The sequence below is a fragment of the Olea europaea genome, unplaced genomic scaffold (assembly GCF_002742605.1).
Source record: "Olea europaea var. sylvestris unplaced genomic scaffold, O_europaea_v1 scaffold60, whole genome shotgun sequence".
NCBI lineage: Eukaryota > Viridiplantae > Streptophyta > Magnoliopsida > Lamiales > Oleaceae > Olea > Olea europaea.
In genome coordinates this window covers 47,271-66,990 of record NW_019264346.1, presented here as the reverse complement: position 1 = coordinate 66,990, position 19,720 = coordinate 47,271, and the positions used below count along the sequence as shown (strand labels likewise).

The following is a 19,720-nucleotide window of genomic DNA, read 5'->3' as shown; positions in this document are numbered from 1 at the left end:
GAGGCCCTCAAGATTGGAGTTCAACCTTTAAGAAAACTACAAAATTATCCAGATGTTGCATTTCAATTTATCCTTTTTGTTTTTTTTAATGACGTGGATAAATGAAAAATCGCCAAATGTAGATCTATAAAAAATCGTTAAAGCAAATTCTATACATCTAGCATTGTTCTGGCAATTATATTGAAAATGTGGATGTCGTACGGATAGAAGTATCAAAATGGTCAAGTCCATTAGTGATGGACCTTTTGTCAAGGATCCAATCTTCTTGGGCCGCCACGTTGGGGGGGATTGAGCCGAATCAAACTGACTTGGCTCTTAAAATAATCAAGCTTGGTTCGTGTCCAAATCCCTGCTCGGCTCTCTGGCCAGTGGGTATCACGGGCTGAGCCAAACCGTCCATGAGCCGATTCCTTTTTCATTTTTTTTTTTTTTAACCTTAACAAAATCAGCTAAAAATAATTTTTTTACATAGAATTTAACAAAGTAAGTTGAAAAACGAGCCTGCTCGTGAGGCCCACTTGACTCATGGAAAAGGAAGTTGGTTCAACTTAATTCATGGCTTGTCTTAGAATGAGTCCAAACCGTCCATGAGCCGATCGGGACAAACCTAGCATGAGAGTGGCTTGACCCGTTTGTCACCTTACCCATTAGGCTCTATATAGTGCTAAATCTGGCTAATGGACAACTTAAAAATACATACAAGTTTTATAGTAATTTGTACTATCATTTTTAATATAAACAAGCTAAAATACAACGAATTTAGCTATTATTAATAATTTCATTGTGTTATATATGCAATTTATTGAGTAAATTTTTATTATAAAATCAGAGAAAAATAATGATTTTTGCTGTAATTAGGTGTGAAGTAAAAATTGAGAAAATACATGAGGCACAGAAGATCAATATCAGAGAAAAATAATAATTTCTGCTGCAATTAGGTGTGTAGTAAAAAGTGAGAAATTACCATAGTTATTAGACTTGATTCGAGCATCGACTATGACAAAGTACTGGATCTCGGGTTACTAGTTGGGCCGATGGGTCATTGCATAAAAATCTATAAAAAAATTAAAAGCATAAATTTTTTTTTTTGGAAAAATTATATTTTTAAAGTTACTTTTCACTAATTATTTAGGTTTATAAAATAAAGTAAAAGTTTAGACCAAAGTTTTTCATAAAAACACTTCTAGAAAACTTATATAATATATATGATTCATTGCATACATTTAAGTTATTGCACAAAAAAATTATTAATCTACTCTACTATTCCAGTGGTGAGGAACTAACTATTTTCCTTGGAGGTGCAAGGTTTAATTTCATGGACCCTCAAAATTTCAAAAGGTAATTCGGAAACCAGTAAATCGAGCTGATGATTTTCTCGGTCAAAGCTTGTTTTTGATCGAGTCATGTGCATTTTCATTAAATTAATAAACCCAGCTCGAACAAGAGCTCGGGTCACCAGTTTTTTGGTTCGGGCCGACCGGTTCGGACCTGGTTTTATAACTATGGAAATTATATGAGGCATAGACACTCAATATCATGTTAAGGTGAATTCCACTCATCCTTACATAAAAGTTGTACTTATAACTTTTAAACTTTAATTATTTTTCTTATGCATCAATTTATTGTTAAGAAACAATAAATAAAGTAAAACACTTGGACGGTGACATCAAGCCATGCTTCTTTAAAAGGATGATGCGTGAATGCAACATCAACGAACCAAAATATATTTCACAATAAATTTAAAGTGTATTAAAAAGTATTATATTTATTTGTACTTGAGATGATAATTCTTAGGGTTCACTTGACAAATTTTGAAAATTCACAAACTACATTTGAGATTATGAAATTATTTTTGGATATATTTGAATAATTTATTGAAATTAATTTGTCAAATCAGAAGAGTTTTAGAGGAAGGTGACGTAAGATAATTTCATCAGAAAACTTTGTTTTCAAATGGGACTTTACACTAACGGGGTGGGAAATGTGTTATTCTCTGGCATCATCATTTGAAAAGGGGGAAATTCCAATATGCAATAACACCATCATTTTCCACTTAAAGAAAAAGCTTATATGATTTGCCTTTTTTAGATAAAATGGACGATTCTAAAGGAACAAGTGACATATTTTTTGGAGAAAAATTCTACTTGTACATAATTATTACACATAATGGTGTTCATAATGTGGTGTGACAATCATCTGATTATTGATGTGCAAGTGTGAGATTTGAATTAATAGTTGGATTCAGTGTCACGTGTAATTATGTACACCATTATGTACATGTAGCAATTTCATTTTTTGGATTCACCATTGTTCAACATTTGTATTCACTCTAATTTTATGAAAAATGTGCACACTTGCTATAGAGGTATGAATAAGTTTGATACACTAAAACTCACATTATAATAATAAGATGTAGAAATTTATTAGTAGCATTCTCAATCAATCAGGTGATTTTCTTCTCAACTACGGGATCCATACCCAAAATTGTTACAAGAATACCATTTAGTTATTTAGTCCCTATTTGATTTTGATAACAATTAGTTTTTTTAGTAAATTTTAATAAAAAATGTGTAATTAAAAAAGTTAATAAAAGTTATGAGACTAATAAAATATGTGGTTTGAATTAATTATTAACATTGATTTATATTTTTATTAGGTTTTTTTAGTTAAATCAAACAAAAGGTTATTTATTCTAATACAATACTGTTTAGTACTATATAATTTATCTTACCAATCATATCGTATGTGATTTTCAAAGTGACTCTCACATATTCAGTATGTGAAGAATTATACCCGTTTTTGTAAAGATATAATCATAGTTTATATACTTTATATCGTATTACGTCTTGTTTAAATATTAAACTACCTCATAAAAAATTTAAATTGTGAAAAGGAATACAGAGTTTTATAATTATATTTATTTCCTTTTCATTTAAAAGATTAATTATCCTACTCATTTTCCTCGAGGTAATCATATAAATGTTATTTCAAGCTTTACAATCCAACAAGAATTTCCAAAACATTAATAAGTTGTCCAAGTAACACTAAATACTATGACATCATCATCTAGGTTTATGAACATAAAATAAAAAACTTGTACAATTGATCGTTTATCCATTTGTTCGAGTAGTAAATTAATCATCAACCTTTTAAAAATTAGTTAATTGGCCCACAATCTCTTATAAAAATTTCACAAGTCTCTGATTACATAAACGTCAAAGTCTATATTGTCATGTGACGCTTAAATCTATTTTATTCTTCAAATTAAAATGGAGCCGAAAAGTTTGAAGTTAAGTATAAGTCCATAAAGACCACATTCCGACAACGTACATTTGAACATTTTTTATTGTTGAAGGTTCAATTTGCAACTAAGTTGAAAGGTCGGGGATTAACTCTACTATGACTAACTTACGACTCGAACAATATATTGACGCCAATAGTGCAAATTTTCATATAAAATGAAAATATAAATGAAATATAAAAGATTAAAAGAATGAGACATCCTACCACATAAGAATTTACCACTTGGAGATTCTAACAATGGTTCATTTTAATGGTCGGCTCCATACAATATGCTAGTCTATACTGGTATTGCTTAAGTTGTCATATTCATTGGTTAATGTTATCTATTGTTTTCTTATTTCGTCAAAAAGCACTATGTTAATGGACCAACATGGTCCCAATAATTGACACATTTTAATTTCTTTTATAATAATCGTTCAAAATGATTAATAAATTCTATACTTTTAATTGATAGGTCATTCTCTAAATATCATATGAGAAACGTTTAATTGTTCATATATTAAAGTAATCGAATTAAAAGAATTAAAAAAAAGAAAAAAGAAAAAAGAAAAAAGAAAAAAGGAAAAGAGAGATCAATGTAAAAGTGACAAGTGGACGGAGTAAACTTGACATGAAAAAAAAAAAGGAAAATAAAGAAAAAGTTGTGATAATTCTTAGAACACTGCCAATATGGACTTAACTATGGAATCCAATTAAAAATTTATTAAAGAAATTTTGTAGTCCTTTTCAAATATTAATATACAATACTCTGGTTGCTATTTAATTGACACATGAATTATTCAGTCATGTTTGGATCCCAATTAAAGGGTCTCAATTATTTAATACACATATCAATTAAATAATAGAAGAGAATATTTAGTACTCAATAATATAATTTAAGAGTACTAGAAAATTTTCTGTTTTCAAGACTCAAAATCAATAAATAAACTAACTCGACCGTTGATTTAAAAGTTAATGGATCAAGGATTAAGGGGTGAATTAGGTTGAAATAGGTTATAAAAAATTTAAATAGAGAAAAAAAAAAAACTATGAGTAAATTGTTTGAATTGGGCAAATCCGTTAATTCTTTAGTTATTTTAATGCGTTTAAAATTTTCTATTTTGTATATAATTGAATTAGATTCCGAAATCATTCCAATTTTACAGTTGAACAAGTCGACATGGTCTTATTCTTATTTTCAATCATCTTGAAATCATATGTTATGAAAAATTTCTAAGACGTGTTTATCCCTGAAATGTAATATACAATGATACTATAATAATCATGAAAGACTTTCGATGACAATTATTATCACATTTTCTATGACAATTGTTATGAAAATTCAATATTGAAAATTTTAAATAGATAAAAAATGATCCATTGAATAGGATTCATGCACTACAATATTGAAAAGTTTACCACCTTTGGTGAATCATAAAATACATGGACATATTATTAACTTATTCACCAATTAAATGGCGTGTCATATTATCGATGTTTAATATAAGCTAAACACCAGTGTTTAGGAGATAATCGTAAAATTTTATTTTATAGTATATTTTATGGCATATTTGATATGATATTGTTCGTGTGATACTCGCAAGCGTACATGATCGTTGGCAAGTAATAATAAGTGAGTTAAGAGTTATCGTCCCACAGAGAATAAATTTAATTCAAGTTTACTAGTTTCGTATGGAATTTTAGTTATGAAAACAAAATAAATATTTTGATTTGATTTAAACTAAACTAATCTAAGAAAGCAATAAAAATTGGGATTTTATTAAATTATGGAGGATTGTATTGGATTTTCACTCCGCTTATTGCTATTTATTTCAATTCTTGATTCGTAATCTAATTTCTTTCACGAGTTCTTGACAATCGACAACACTAATATGTTAAATGTTCCTTTTTCAAGATACACCAACCTATGATTAATGCGATCTGATCCTATTCCTAGTCCGAATTTATATGCAAATCATGCATTTAGTTTAAGTTATCAATATGATTGCATGTATGATAGATATTATTCATAATCCTAACTATACATGTTAATTTTGCCACGTTCAAAACTCATTGTGAGTATTCCTACACTACAACAAGTAACTAACTATTCAATTGATGGACAAACAATTCAATAGTGCAATGGGAATGCAAAATTAATCAAGTAACACACGAATTAAACTAAATACTTGTCTTGAATTAAAATAAATAAATAATAGGGTTCATCTCATCCAATACAATGAAAAAACTAACCTAACATATTAATATATAAATTACAAGAAAAATAATAGAAAAATATCACCCGAATCATGAAAAAATACAAAAGATGTTGATCTTCACGTCCAAAGTTGAATTTGTCAAAACTTGATGTAATTGAACTTCAATTCCTTGCTATGACTTGATCTTCTTTTTCAAAATATAGCAGTTAACCCCTTGTTCTTGATGGATTTGATGAAACTATTGTGTATAAAGAGACAAGAGAGAGATCCTTTCATTGCTGCCCATATCTTGTATTTATATGATGAAATTAGATCAAAATTTATGTCCAAATTGTCTTCCAAAAGAGTTTGAATCAAATAAGGAAAGTTGCTTTTGCGCACACATAATTTTATCTCTGCACAACTTTCAGTATTTTGATCATAACTTTCTCTTTCGATTTCCAATTCAGGTGATTCAAAGTGCATTGAAAAGATAATTAAAAGATATACAATTCTTCTAGAAATATAATTTTTCCAATTCAAACGTTCTTCATCCGAAAAATGGGTCTCAAGTTGACCAAAAATCTTGAAAATATCCTATATGATTGGATGTCGATTTATGGTAATATTCTAATCACATTCCTTTCCTTTTTGACTCCAATTTGCATTCAATTGACTCCTATTAATCTTCAAAGTATCTTTTGTGATCCAAATCAACCATTAGATATTTATACTTTGGTCCCCATACTTTGGATTTGCTTCATTTAGCTATTTTTCGTTTTTTTTCCAATTCTTCTTTGAAACATGAAATTTTCCTAATAAAAGCAATAAATAACAAATCAGGTACTAATCCGTTCAAAGAATAACAAAATATCATCATATAAGATCCCAAATAAGTGTAAAAACTACACTTATCAAATATACCATGTTAAATCTTACTGTATAGTACAATAACTATTTTTTTTTTAATATTATTCAATGTTATCTAATCGATCTTCCAAATATTCAACGTAGAAATGGACTGAAATCTCAATTTTTTATTTTTATTTTTATTTTTAATTTGTTGACATGCTAAGGTATATTTAATTTGGTGAGACACTTCCTTTCTATTTCGCATTTATTATTGTAAGCTGTATCTCTCAATGGTATAGCCCACATGCTCAATTTAAGCTTCCCCTCAGACTTTGGAAACTCATTCCCCCAACATCACAATTAAAATTGGAATATTTAAACATCCCATTCAATGTTTTAATAATTTAATCTTGTCTTTTAATACTTTAATGATATCAATAAAAGTTAACCCCAAATATTATTAATAATTTATGTAGTTCAAAAATGTGGTGCATATGTCCAATCAAGCATCAATTACACATTGGTTAGTGCTACAAGACTATTTGTTCATGTAGCAAAGAAATTGAGAAAAACGTAGTGACAATGTGAACGACATAGAAAAGTTGACTAGTTGAACTATTGTAAATTCACCATCCAAAAGATGAGTTAGCAAAAACATTGGGGCAATGACGACATACTTCAGAAGTAAAAAATAATTGATTTTTGATATCCCGAGTTCTTATTGAACCTCGTGAAATGAAGGGTCATGTTAAAGTCTATATGGTAGTCTATCTTGGTGTACTCTTTATTTATATATGGGACTGTATCTAACCATACAAGTGATATAAATTAGTTTCTATGGACGAATTTTCTTAGTTGGAACGCGTGACGCTACACGACAAGTACTACATAAATGATCATGTAAATTATATATGTCACGGATAATATGGTCTACCAACAAAGGGGACGACTCCGATGAAAGCACATATTTAAACTTATAAATAGTGATTATTAGTGTCACTACAAGGCATTTAAACTACAAAATGAAAAGAATCCATATTGCGCCCACCATTACCCTCTTTAGCTTCTAGATCATAAACTAACATAAATGCATAAGTGTCACATTGGTGCAAATTGTAGACTAGCACGCATTAATGCAGCACATTAATTTCATGTTGAGATTAAATTTATATCTAAAATGCCAACTTGTACGTTACCTTTACACTTGGACACAAACCTTTAGCATCAAGATCACCGAGCCAATAAAAAGGATCGACGGCTTTTGATTTAAAAAATGTGTGGTGATTGATTTGGCAAGTGTTTAGAGAACTGTATATCTTTACCTTTACCTATGTCCTCTTCATATATATGAGAGAATTTTGGGGGAATAAAGATTGGGGCCTATAGCTCTAAATCCACCCATTGCCTTTTTTACTTCTTATCATGACTCATTGTTTAGTTATGGTAGATTTATTTTTTATTTTTTATTTTATTTTATTTTTTTTTATGAAGTTTATTTCCTTGTGCAGCTAAGTTTTCTTGTTGGGATTGATTCTAAATGATTTTCCCTTATATTTAAGAATCATAACATGCTGATTTTCAGGATTTATAAGGTGATTTCCTTATCAAACATGTTCTTCATTATTTGCAAAACTATAAGTTCAATTTCCATGGTTTGCAAAAGTTTATGACGGATGAGTGTTCGTCTGTTTGGTGGTGCTTTGCAATGAACATAGTTGATACGAACAGGAAAGGCGAAGCTAGATGGATAGGAGCTTTGACGGATATGATGCCAAATATGTGGATCAACCACCTTTTTTTTTCTTAGTTCAGAGTCAAAGGGACCTTCGTTGTCACGCATGACGTCCACGTGAAGACATCGTTGGATTTAGGTGGTAAAAAAAATATGGCTTACGACTTTTTTATTAAATTAACTTTGAACGATTAAAAGATAGTGAAAATATTATTTAAAAAAGTTGCGTCATTATGTCATTGGCATATAAAAAGGAAAAGAAAAACCAATCAAATTATAAAGAAAAAAAGACAGAAAATTATTAAAAAACATGAAAACGATGTCATGATGTATAACCTATTAAACAAAATCAACGACTCAGATTCATTCCACCCCCCTTTTAAATCCTGTTAATCTCCACTTCCTGATCCTCCACTCCTCCATTATCACCACCCCCACGCCACGCCACGCCACCTCACCCTCCTTTTCACTGCCAAAGGACTGATGTTGGGCAAGAGGACAATAAGCATGTCGGGAATAAATGCTTCCACCGGAGAAGTTCCGCCGCCGTTGGGGCCTCAAAATCGTATGATCGGCGGTGGTGGAGTTGAAACTGTAATTACGCGTCCGCGTGGATATAATAAAGGATCAATAGCTACGATGCCTACGGGATTCTCCATGAGTGGTGGTTCAGGTGATTCCGCCACTATAGAGACGGCGGATTTCTTGACGACCTGCGGCCTCTGCAACCGCCATCTGCCGCCAGGTCGTGATATCTACATGTATAGGTATCTCCATATCGGAACTCTCTTTCTCAACCATCCCGCCCCATGAAAATGGCTTGACATGACATCATCATCATCGTAAAGTGTAACGGATTAAGCCCAAACGTTGAAAGTATTGTGACTTTTGAGATTTTTTTGCTATCTTTCTGTTTGGCTGTGTGAATATAGGGGTGATGCAGCATTTTGTAGTCCAGAATGCAGAGAGCAACAAATAAAACAAGACGAAAAGAAAGAACGTCGCTCCATGGAAGTTTCGAGGAAGGCTGAAAGTCATCATCACCACTCTAAAGTGGCGGCAGCCACTGCCTGCGTCGGACACCTCCGGCGATAGCGAGACAGTGGCAGCAGCTTAAGGATGGAAATTATGCTGACAACCATCGATTAATGGTCAAATACTCATATTCACTAAATAATAGTGTGTATTCGATCCGTTAATGATATGGTGACACGTTTAGTAGGAAAGAACAGATAGTAATAGACAATATTACGAAATATTATCTTGCTCATCCTATGGCCTAGTTCAGTGGTACGTATATGCCCGATTATCTGTCGATGATTATTATCGCTAGACATTCAGTTTTGAATGTTATTTCAAGATAGAAGGGAAAACAATTAGATATTCAATTTGAATGTTATTTTGAATGATGAATAGTGTGATTTAATTATCTTCAAAGAGTAAAAACAACTATGAGTGGAATCATTGGATTTAGCAGGGAAATATTTTACTTTCTATTTTGTTTATAGTTGCAAAATATTGCATTTTAGTTTTTGTTAAAAAAAATTGTAATACCCAAAATTTTGTACGCATGTAAAGTAAGTCAAGCGAGACAAAGGTGGAGAAACAAGACAATCTTTATTCCTTTTTTTTTGGTTTGTTGCCGTGGCAGATTCAAAGTGGGGGCAATGAGGTAAATTGCCCCATTATGATTTTAAAAATTTAGTTTTATTTAAGGAAAATTTTAAATTTATAAATTTTTCAGAAAATATAAAAAATGTAATTTAAAAATATAATTAACATTTTTCTTGTAATCTAGTGGTAAACTATCAATTTTTCATTGGATGGATTCAGGTTCAAATTCGATCTCTCTCGATATATTTCTTTTGAGAATTTGTTAAATTCGTTTCTAACCTTTAAAAGAGCTTTTTATTCCCTAACATGTAGTTCCATTCGCATATTTTATGTATGGTTACTCCGTGATTTGTTTTATGTTTTCCTAACAATTTTTCTTTTTGTATAAAGTGAACGATATTATAGCTTTCTTCAATTATCATATTCTCTATAAAATATCGCCTTGATGTCGATTGTCTTAAATGACCATCATAGTTTAGTGTGGTCGGCGCCGTAGCTAAAATTCTTGGCTATGCCCCCTATTTTTGGGTTAGAACTTGGGATCAATTTTTTTTTTGAGATTGGGAAGCTTTAATGAAGATCAAAGTCGGGCCAAAATAAGCCATGCCTCCAGTTTGATTAAACTTTGGAAGAAATTATAAATAGACTAAAAGAACAAACTATTAAATTTTTTTTTTCCCTGAACACAGAATAAGCTATTTCAGAATATACTATACAACCTCCACACGCTCATTTTTATTAATTTTTATTTAATATAATTGCCATGCATTTTATAACACATTGAGTATTATATTATGTTATACATATCTCATCGTCTCTGCCACTTGTTACAGTATATTACATGGATTTCATTGCTTGTTTCTCTGACCACCACTGATATCGTAACATACCGTGCCACAAATGTAAATCTTTAATATCAGGCCACCGCCACCTCCATCAAGACCGCCACAATCTCCATCACCTACAAAAATTTAGCCCTTCCCACGACTACCGCATGCTAAGAATCAAGCCTCCACACCACCACCACTGCCCCATGACCATAAACCACTACCTCTAAAACATTAAATCACCCCACCACCATTAAAAAAAGGCAATATTTATTAAATTATAAAATAATAGTAATATAGTTGAAATCTTAAAACTATATGTAGTTTATTGAGTAATTTTCAAGTAAATTGCGGTAACTATACTTTCACCAAGTGTCAATTAGATAATCGTACTTCAACTTTGTTCTCTTGGATAACTACAACTTAATTTGATTTCAGTTAGGTAACTAATATTCAATTTAACGTAACTTTGTCCAATTCCACCAACAGAATTGATGAGGTGGGTGGCAATCAATAATGGTCACCCTATGTAATCTTAGTTGCTAATAAGGAATCAGTATAACTTTGGTAAAATAAACGATGTCACTATTTTATTTAGTTATTTATTGTCAAGTCATCATTTCCTTTGGACTAAGGGGTGGAATGGGACAGAGCTACCGATTGAAATTGTTGACTTCAAAATTTGTAAGACTGATCTTGAGCAAACTTTAAGAAAAAGGGTGATTTATTGCTAAATGGGCCATAAATCAATTGAGAATATGTAATCGTGTAATGAGTTTGAATTCACATCTTGAGCAAACTTTAAGAAAAAAGGTGATTTATTGCTAAATGGGCCACAAATCAATTGAGAATATGTAATCGTGTAATGAGTTTGCATATGAATTCACTTGTCCTTGGGGTAACAATTCCTTTACTATTTATACATATTTTCAGCCGAAATTACATCAAATCAATCAAATCAGCTACAGTACCGAGCTCGAAACTCAAGTCGCCGAATTCTCATTTGATTGGTCGACGAGGTCGGTGGCCATGTGTCAATGTTTTCTTCAGGTAATGCTGACCCTCAGGCAACTTGGAGATTCCGAGCTATGGATTGGTGGCCATGGGCGGCGATGACGTCACTCCTAATGAATGTGTTGATTTGAGAGATTGATGTGACAGGGGTAATCATGATGTCTCCTGAGATTACAGCGGCAACGAGCTGAGGATCTTAGTCGAACTCATATCTACTTGAGATGGGGCCCATGAACATTTCTCATGAGATCGGAGTTCGATGGTCAACATAAATCATATTAATAAGTAGTTATCCAATTAAATAAAATTTAAGTTCAATTTCCTAATTGATACAATGAAGGTATAATTAGCATGAATGAAATTTACCGTGTAAGTTTTAAACCTTTTGGTTAAATAAAATTTAAGTCCAATTTCCTAATTGATACAATGAAGGTATAATTAGCATGAATGAAATTTACCGTGTAAGTTTTAAACCTTTTGGTTTAGACAGGGGTCGACCAGGTGGACCTAGTAAAATCAACATAGCAAACTTTCACACCAATTCAAATTAATTTTGCTTCAATAGTTAATTTAGGGAATACTTTTTGGCATTATTATAATGTGAAAATCAGAACCCATATTTATTATATTCTCCGAATAGAAATTAACCGCTATAAACTGTTATGGGTATATATTTTATCTTTTCGTTACATATTTCATAATTAAGAATCTAACATTTTAGATAAGTTTATTATATGGTGACAATATGTGACTTCTAATTGTAAAATTACGAAAGACTTGACTTTAAACATATAAATAGTATCTATCAAGTAATATATATGTTACAAGAAATCTCCATGACGTAGAATGACCACACAAGGACATTGGAGGGGGCACGTGGATCGTCAAGACAACGTTATTATTGGGTGAAAATAGAATGAGTAGTGCTTCAGGTACAGGCAAAGGCTCACAGGCCTCTGCCAGGTTAGACACATTGGTGGGGCCCGCTCATTTTTTAAAAAAAGTATAAGTTGGACCCACCGACCTCCCTCTACAATAGGGCTGATAAATTTAATGATGCTCATTTTTAGAATAATTTAGAATTACTTGCCTACAATATCCTAGAATTCCTTGGTAAGCAAGTATAATAAAAAATTAGAATTGTCTAGATTCCACTAGAGTAACTTGGACACCAAAAAATCTTGTATAAATTGTAGACACTTGTAGAATTCTTTAGAAGATGTGATAAGAGTCTATAAATAGGGCATGATCCCTCATTTGTTTGTAAGAAAAAAAGAAGCTAGACAAGGCTCAAGCTATTGTAAGCCATCATCATTCTAATAAAATTCCTTTCTACTACCCACTTTATCCACCAAATTACTTTCTACCAAAATCTTCCAAACTATTAACTTTCAATAAAAAGCCAACTACTTTTTACCTCCAAAATTATTCCATACAAAACATCATCAATCATCCTATCTCATCACTACAACAACACAAAAACTATCAGTGGTATCAGAGCCAGGTTCGATTGATATTGGGCGTACGCATATATGATGGCAGACGCTTTCCGCTCATCAATTCCTGTCCCAACATTTAATGGGGATAACTATGATTTTTGGTCTATCAAAATGAAGACCTACTTTTGTGCTTAAAATTTATGGGATGTCGTCAACGATGTGTATACTAACCCAGATGACATTTCCACTTTAACTTCCGCACAAAAGAAGGAACTTAAGGAGAATCAACAAAAAGATTCTCTAGCATTACTTTCTCTACAAATGAGCTTGCCGGATACATATTTTCCAAGAATTATGGGAGCCAAAACAGCGAAAGAAGCATGGGATAAGTTGAAGGAGGAGTTCTACGGCAGTAACAAGGTACGTACCTGCCGCCTTCAAACTTTAAGAAGGAATTTTGAAAATCTAAAAATGAAAGAGTCGGAAACCGCAAAAGATTATTACTCAAGAATAGATGAAATAGTAAATCAACTAAGGTCTTATGGTGATGATGTTCCCGAAAAGAAGGTTGTTAGAAAAATTTTAATTACTTGCACAGAAAAATATGATCCAATTATTGCAGCTATTGAGGAATCCAAGGTTATATATGAATTAACAGCTGCAGAATTAATGGGATTATTAGAAGCTCATGAAAAAAGATTAGAAAGGCTCTATGAAATGGAGATAGAAAACGCTTTTCAATCGAAACTTAATATGCGGTTTCAAAAATCTAAAGAAGGTGGAAGAAAATTTAAAGAGAATTTGAAAAATAAAGAAATTCAAGGAAAAGAAGTTGATAAAAGCGATAAGTATTCTTCATGCAGTATTTGTAAAAGAAAAGGTCATCAGGAGAAAGATTGTTGGTTTAAAGGTAAACCACAATGTCGTAACTGTAGAAAATTTGGACATGAAGAGAAATTTTGTCGCCTTAAACAAAATCATCAAGCTAATTTCTCTGAAGAAAAGGAGACAGAAGGAAATCTATTTTATGCCTCCACGAAGAATGTCTCTGAAAAGAAATTAGATACGTGGTATCTAGATAGTGGCTGCAGTAATCACATGACGAAGGATGAAAGTATTTTCTGCAGTCTCGATAAAATAAATACAAAAATAAAAATTGGCAATGGAAATTTTATAGAGGCTACAGGTAAAGGTACTATTGCCGTTGATACAAAAAAGGGCAAGAGATACATTAATGAAGTTCTCTTAGTCCCTACTATAGATCAAAATCTACTAAGTGTAGGTCAGATGATGGAGAAAGGATACAGTATACATTTTGAAGGAGATTATTGTACAATTTATGATAAGAAAGATAAACATCTGGTAATTGCAAACGTCAAAAAGCGGGAGAACAGATACTTTCCAATCCAATGGAGATACGCAGACAATGCGGCAATGGCGGTGCAAGTAGATGAGTCATGGTTGTGGCATAAAAGATTTGGACATTTCCACTTCCATGGGTTAAAGATTTTGAAGCAAAAGAGCATGATGAGAGAATTACCAGTCATAAAAGAAATTGATGAAATTTGCGAAGGATGCTTGAGTGGGAAACATCACCATCAACCATTTCCATCTGGAAAAGCATGGAGAGCCAAAAAGTCTTTGGAGTTGATACACACGGATGTATGTGGCCCGATGCGTACTCCATCACATAACCAAAACAGGTACTTCATTCTATTCATAGATGACTATACTAGAATGACATGGGTATATTTCTTACAAGAAAAATCCAAAGTATTTGAGATTTTCAAAAAGTTCAAAAGCTATGTCGAAAAGCAAAGTGGTTGCAAAATCAAAACTATCAGAAGCGATAGAGGCAGGGAATATACATCAAATAAATTCAACAAGTTTTGTGAAGATGAAGGAATGGAGCATCAACTTACTGTTGGGTACGCACCGAAACAAAATGGCGTGTCAGAAAGAAAGAACAGAACAGTAATGGAGACAGCTAGAGCTATGCTGATGGAGAAAGGTCTTCCAAAAACATTTTGGGCAGAAGCAGTAAGCACTGCAGTGTATCTACTAAATCGATGTCCGACAAAGGCAGTGCACGACAAAACACCAGTTGAAGCATGGAGCGGACGAAAACCATCAGCAAAACATCTCAGAGTTTTCGGCTGCATCTGCTACACACATATACCTCATGAGAAAAGAGGTAAGCTGGATGAAAAGAGTGAAAAAGGAATCTTCTTAGGTAATAGTACTCAATCAAAAGGCTATCGAGTATATAACCTAAGAACAAAGAAGCTAATTATAAGTCGAGACGTAAAGTTTGATGAAGATGCCACCTACAACTGGGAGACTGGTCAAATTGAGAAAAAAGATGTCAGCACCCTTACACAACCACAAAAGCAGGAGAGTGATGTTGAGGAGAACAATCAACCAGAGTCTCCGCAGCATACAGTTATAGAAGAACCAGTTGACTCACCAGAATCATCGCCAAGAAAGACACGAAGATTATCAGAAATATATGAAAGATGCAACTTGATGATCATAGAACCTGAAAGCTATGAAGCAGCTTCAAAACAACCAAAATGGAGAAATGCTATGGATGAAGAAATAAAAATGATCGAGAAAAACAATACTTGGGAGCTTGTAGATCCTCCTCAAGATAAAGAAGTCATAGGAGTTAAGTGGGTCTACAAGACAAAACTCAATGCTGATGGCTCAATTCAAAAACATAAAGTAAGACTAGTTGCCAAAGGATACTCACAGCAGTTTGGCACCGATTACACTGAGACATTTGCCCTTGTTGCACGTCTCGATACTATAAGGGCGTTAATTGCACTAGCCGCACAGAAAATGTGGAAGATTTACCAGCTGGACGTCAAATCGACATTTCTTAATGGTTATCTTGAAGAAGAAATTTATGTGGAGCAACCTCAAGGGTACGTGGTTCGAGGTAAAGAATATAAAGTTTTCAAACTAAAGAGGGCACTATATGGATTAAAACAAGCTCCGCGAGCTTGGTACAGCAGAATTGACAACTATTTCACTAAACAAGGATTCAAGAGGAGCTAAAGTGAACCAACTCTATACATCAAAAACCAAGGTACAAATAGTACACTTATAATCTCTTTATATGTTGATGATCTCATCTACACAGGGAATGATGAGAAGATGATCAAGAAATTCAAGGAAGATATGATGAAAACGTTCGAGATGACTGATCTGGGATTAATGCACTATTTTCTTGGGATCGAGGTAACTCAATCTAAAGATGGGATATTTATAGCTCAGAAGAAGTATACCACCAATCTATTAAAAAAGTTCAAGATGGAAGGTTGCAAAACAGTAACAACACCTCTGGATAGCAACAAATCACTCAGAAAAGAAGACGGTACTCCAAAAGCAGATAGTTCACAATTTCGAAGCTTAATTGGAAGTTTACTCTATCTAACTGCTACAAGGCCAGACATAATGTATGCAACCAGCCTACTTTCAAGATTTATGCAAAATCCAAGTCAAGTTCACTATGGAGCTACAAAGCGGATACTAAGATACCTCCAAGGAACAAAGGACTATGGAATAAGGTATGAGTCTACGTCTGACTCAAGACTACTTGGGTATACTGATAGCGATTGGGCAGGATCAGTAGATGATATGAAGAGCACATCAGGCTATGCATTCACACTAGGTTAGGGAATATTTTCTTGGGCATCAAAGAAACAGGCAATGGTTGCACAATCATCAGCTGAAGCAGAGTATATTGCAGTAGCAATGACTACGAGTCAAGCAATATGGTTAAAGCGCATACTTGAAGATATGGGAGAGCCACAAAATGAAGCAATAAAGATCTACAGCGACAGCAAATCAGCTATAGCAATGGTCAAGAATCCTGTATTTCATAGCAGAACAAAACATATTGGCATCAAGTATCACTTCATCAGAGAAGCTGAAGCAAACAAAGAGATAGAACTTAAACATTGCAAAACTGAAGAACAATTGGCAGACATATTCACGAAGGCGCTACCACGAGCAAAGTTCGAGCTACTACGAGAAATGATTGGAGTTACCGAAATGAGCATCAAGGAGGAGTGATAAATTTAATGATGCTCATTTCTAGAAGAATCTAGAATTACTTGCCTACAATATCCTAGAATTCTTTGGTAAGCAAGTATAATAAAAAATTAGAATTGTCTAGATTCCACTAGAGTAACTTGGACACCAAAAAATCTTGTATAGGTTGTAGACACTTGTATAATTCTCTAGAAGATGTGATAAGAGTCTATAAATAGGGCATGATACCTCATTTGTTTGTAAGAAAAAAAGAAGCTAGACAAAGCTCAAACTATTGTAAGCCATCATCATTCTAATAAAATTCCTTTCTCCTACCCACTTTATCCACCAAATTACTTTCTACCAAAATCTTCCAAACTATTAACTTTCAATAAAAAGTCAACTACTTTTTACCTCCAAAATTATTCCATACAAAACATCCTCAATCATCCTATCTCATCACTACAATAACACAAAAACTATCAAGGGCAATACTCAAATAGAATGAGCATCACAATAATTGCTTTGTACAGGCAAAGCCCGAGTATCAAACTTCCTCAAGCTCTATCGCCTTGAGGCCGAACCTTTGTGTTCGACACCTTAAATCGAATTCAAAACACTTATCAACTGGGCAGTGTAAAAGTATCTTGTTAACCATATAACAGCATGAGGAGAATGTCATGTACCAAAAATAGTTAGAAGAACATTTGAGAAGTGATTTTGAGAATCTTATGAAATAACAATAACTCAAGGGATGTGAGGTGATAAACCTTAGCTAAACTCTAACTCATCCTAGTCTTTACTTGATAGCAGTTATCACTGTAAATTAGCTTTTCGAAGTTTTTGTGATCGATAAAAGGCTCGGGAAAAAAAAAATGGACAAGGAGATGATTGAGAGAATTGGCTTCAACTTTTGAGATCAACAATTCACCTTTGTGACACTTTATTTAAAAGTGAGTCCAAGATTGGGGTTCAAATGGCATGATAATTAAGTTTTACTTTAACCATAAAAATATCTCCCCCTTTTTTAGGGATTAAATTTAAGATTTTAATTAAAATTAAAGTTAACAATTAATTTAATCACTTATTTCACGAGGATGACAACTTTTCAATAACATATTTAATCAATTTTTATCAAAATTTATTAAATAACTGATTTTAATTCCCACCAAATTGGGGCATAATCTTGAATGATAAATTTCACAATCCTCGATATCATCACCGAGAAATCATAAAAAACTCGATGACTTTTTGGACTATTATCTCTTATATACTACTAATTGTACGTTGCAACCTATGTTAAACCCAAAAAAATATGTGCTTTAATATAGGAAACAGATTCAAGAAAGAGAAGCACAGAAAAGACGATAATGAAGAGAAAGAAGATATTGGGTTATTAGGGAAGGAGATTCAAAAATGGAATAAAAAACGCGAATTGGAAACGCGAGAAGGTCGTCCTGATGACGCTTTACAACCCGTGAGTGCCTCCAAGCATAAATTCTGATTTCGTTTTTCTTTTCATTTTTGCTTTCTCTTATTTATTTTTATTGTTCAGATTTTTGATATGATTTCTTTCTGTACTCATAACATCTGAATTGGAGAAGGAAATTTGATGAGATACCTAATTTTTATGTGGTTTAAAATGTACGATCAAGTTAGAATTATGTATAAGTTCTTCTAATTTTGTTCATAATCGTCGAAAACAACTTGCTTTATAGGTTACATTGGTAGAAGTATAAAAGTAGATCGTACTACCTAAGTCTTGGAAAATGTGTCGTGATATAATTTCTATCTCGATTTTTATTTTCTACGAGTTTAGTTAAAACGAAATTCTTGTTTTGAATCTTAAAATTCAAGGTGCTGTTGCAAAGTGCAATCAATTTTAATTTTAAGTAAAATAAAATCATAACACCCCTTGAAAAAAAAAAAAAATGAATTTTCAAATATGATGAACATTGGTATTATAAACTACAATAACTGTGTACTATATATAATTACAAAAGAATTGAAAGAATAACAATAGATATGTACAATATGTACAAGATGAATCCCAGATTCATTAATTCTGTACAAATTGAACTCCCAAATTACAACAAAACCTCTTTGTTGAGTTCAACTTTTTTCTCTTGAATAAGAGTAATTGTTTTCATCGAAGGAGTGATTGAGAATGCTTCAGCAAACTGTTGATAGGTGGCCTTCTGGCATTGCATAATAGCTTCTTTACTCCTGCTGTCACCTGTCATTTAAAAGTCCGCATGCAAATTTTCAATAAATTCTCTAAACAAACGAAAAGAAAAAGAAAAAATAGAAAAGGGTATGTTTTTCATGAGATGGGAAATGAAAAGTACTTGTAGTAGACTCATAAGAAAATTGTTACAACCTTTCCGAGACTTTCCCTTCCGTATGGAACAGCTCTCTTATACGAAAGAGAGGTCGATGGAGGTGATTTTCGGCTAGTTTCTTCTCTACACGCCGATTTTCCTTGACTAAATCTTCCTGTAATTTCTGAAGATTTGTTCCATTGGAGGCCAGATTGCTGCCAACATTTTGAAATCCAATGTTAGCTATAAGTTATTATTAAAACAAAATCTTAAGAAATATTTCTAGTTAATTATAAACCTGTAGACTTCTGCTTCTTGTTGTTACTCCAAGACTGCTGTTCCATTGTGTATCCAAAGCACTTGGGAGGCTTGATTCCTAGCATAAGAACCCATATTAATCACT

At 32.6% G+C, this 19,720-nt stretch overlaps 1 protein-coding gene and 1 long non-coding RNA gene across 2 annotated transcripts; one reads left to right on the top strand and one right to left on the bottom strand.

Annotated features, from left to right (window-relative positions):
* The first annotated feature begins 8,435 nt into the window (after nt 1-8,435).
* Nucleotides 8,436-9,493, top strand: LOC111389572. Its single transcript, XM_023014496.1, has 2 exons — nt 8,436-8,831; nt 8,997-9,493. The coding sequence occupies exons 1-2, from the start codon at nt 8,548-8,550 to the stop codon at nt 9,157-9,159; spliced, it is 447 nt and encodes a 148-aa protein (XP_022870264.1). The 5' UTR covers nt 8,436-8,547; the 3' UTR covers nt 9,160-9,493.
* Nucleotides 9,494-18,928: 9,435 nt separating this feature from the next.
* Nucleotides 18,929-19,697, bottom strand: LOC111389568. Its single transcript, XR_002701750.1, has 3 exons — nt 19,616-19,697; nt 19,377-19,532; nt 18,929-19,232 (listed from the first exon to the last, which is right to left on the bottom strand). It is a non-coding gene; the product is annotated as an uncharacterized LOC111389568 (long non-coding RNA).
* Nucleotides 19,698-19,720: the final 23 nt, after the last annotated feature.

Bases quoted from the DNA above. Each gene is read 5' to 3' on its own strand.
- LOC111389572 (XM_023014496.1), top strand. From the start codon at position 8,548: ATGTTGGGCAAGAGGACAATAAGCATGTCGGGAATAAATGCTTCCACC. The intron at 8,832-8,996 runs GTATCTCCATAT...GTGTGAATATAG, and splicing joins CGTGATATCTACATGTATAG to GGGTGATGCAGCATTTTGTA.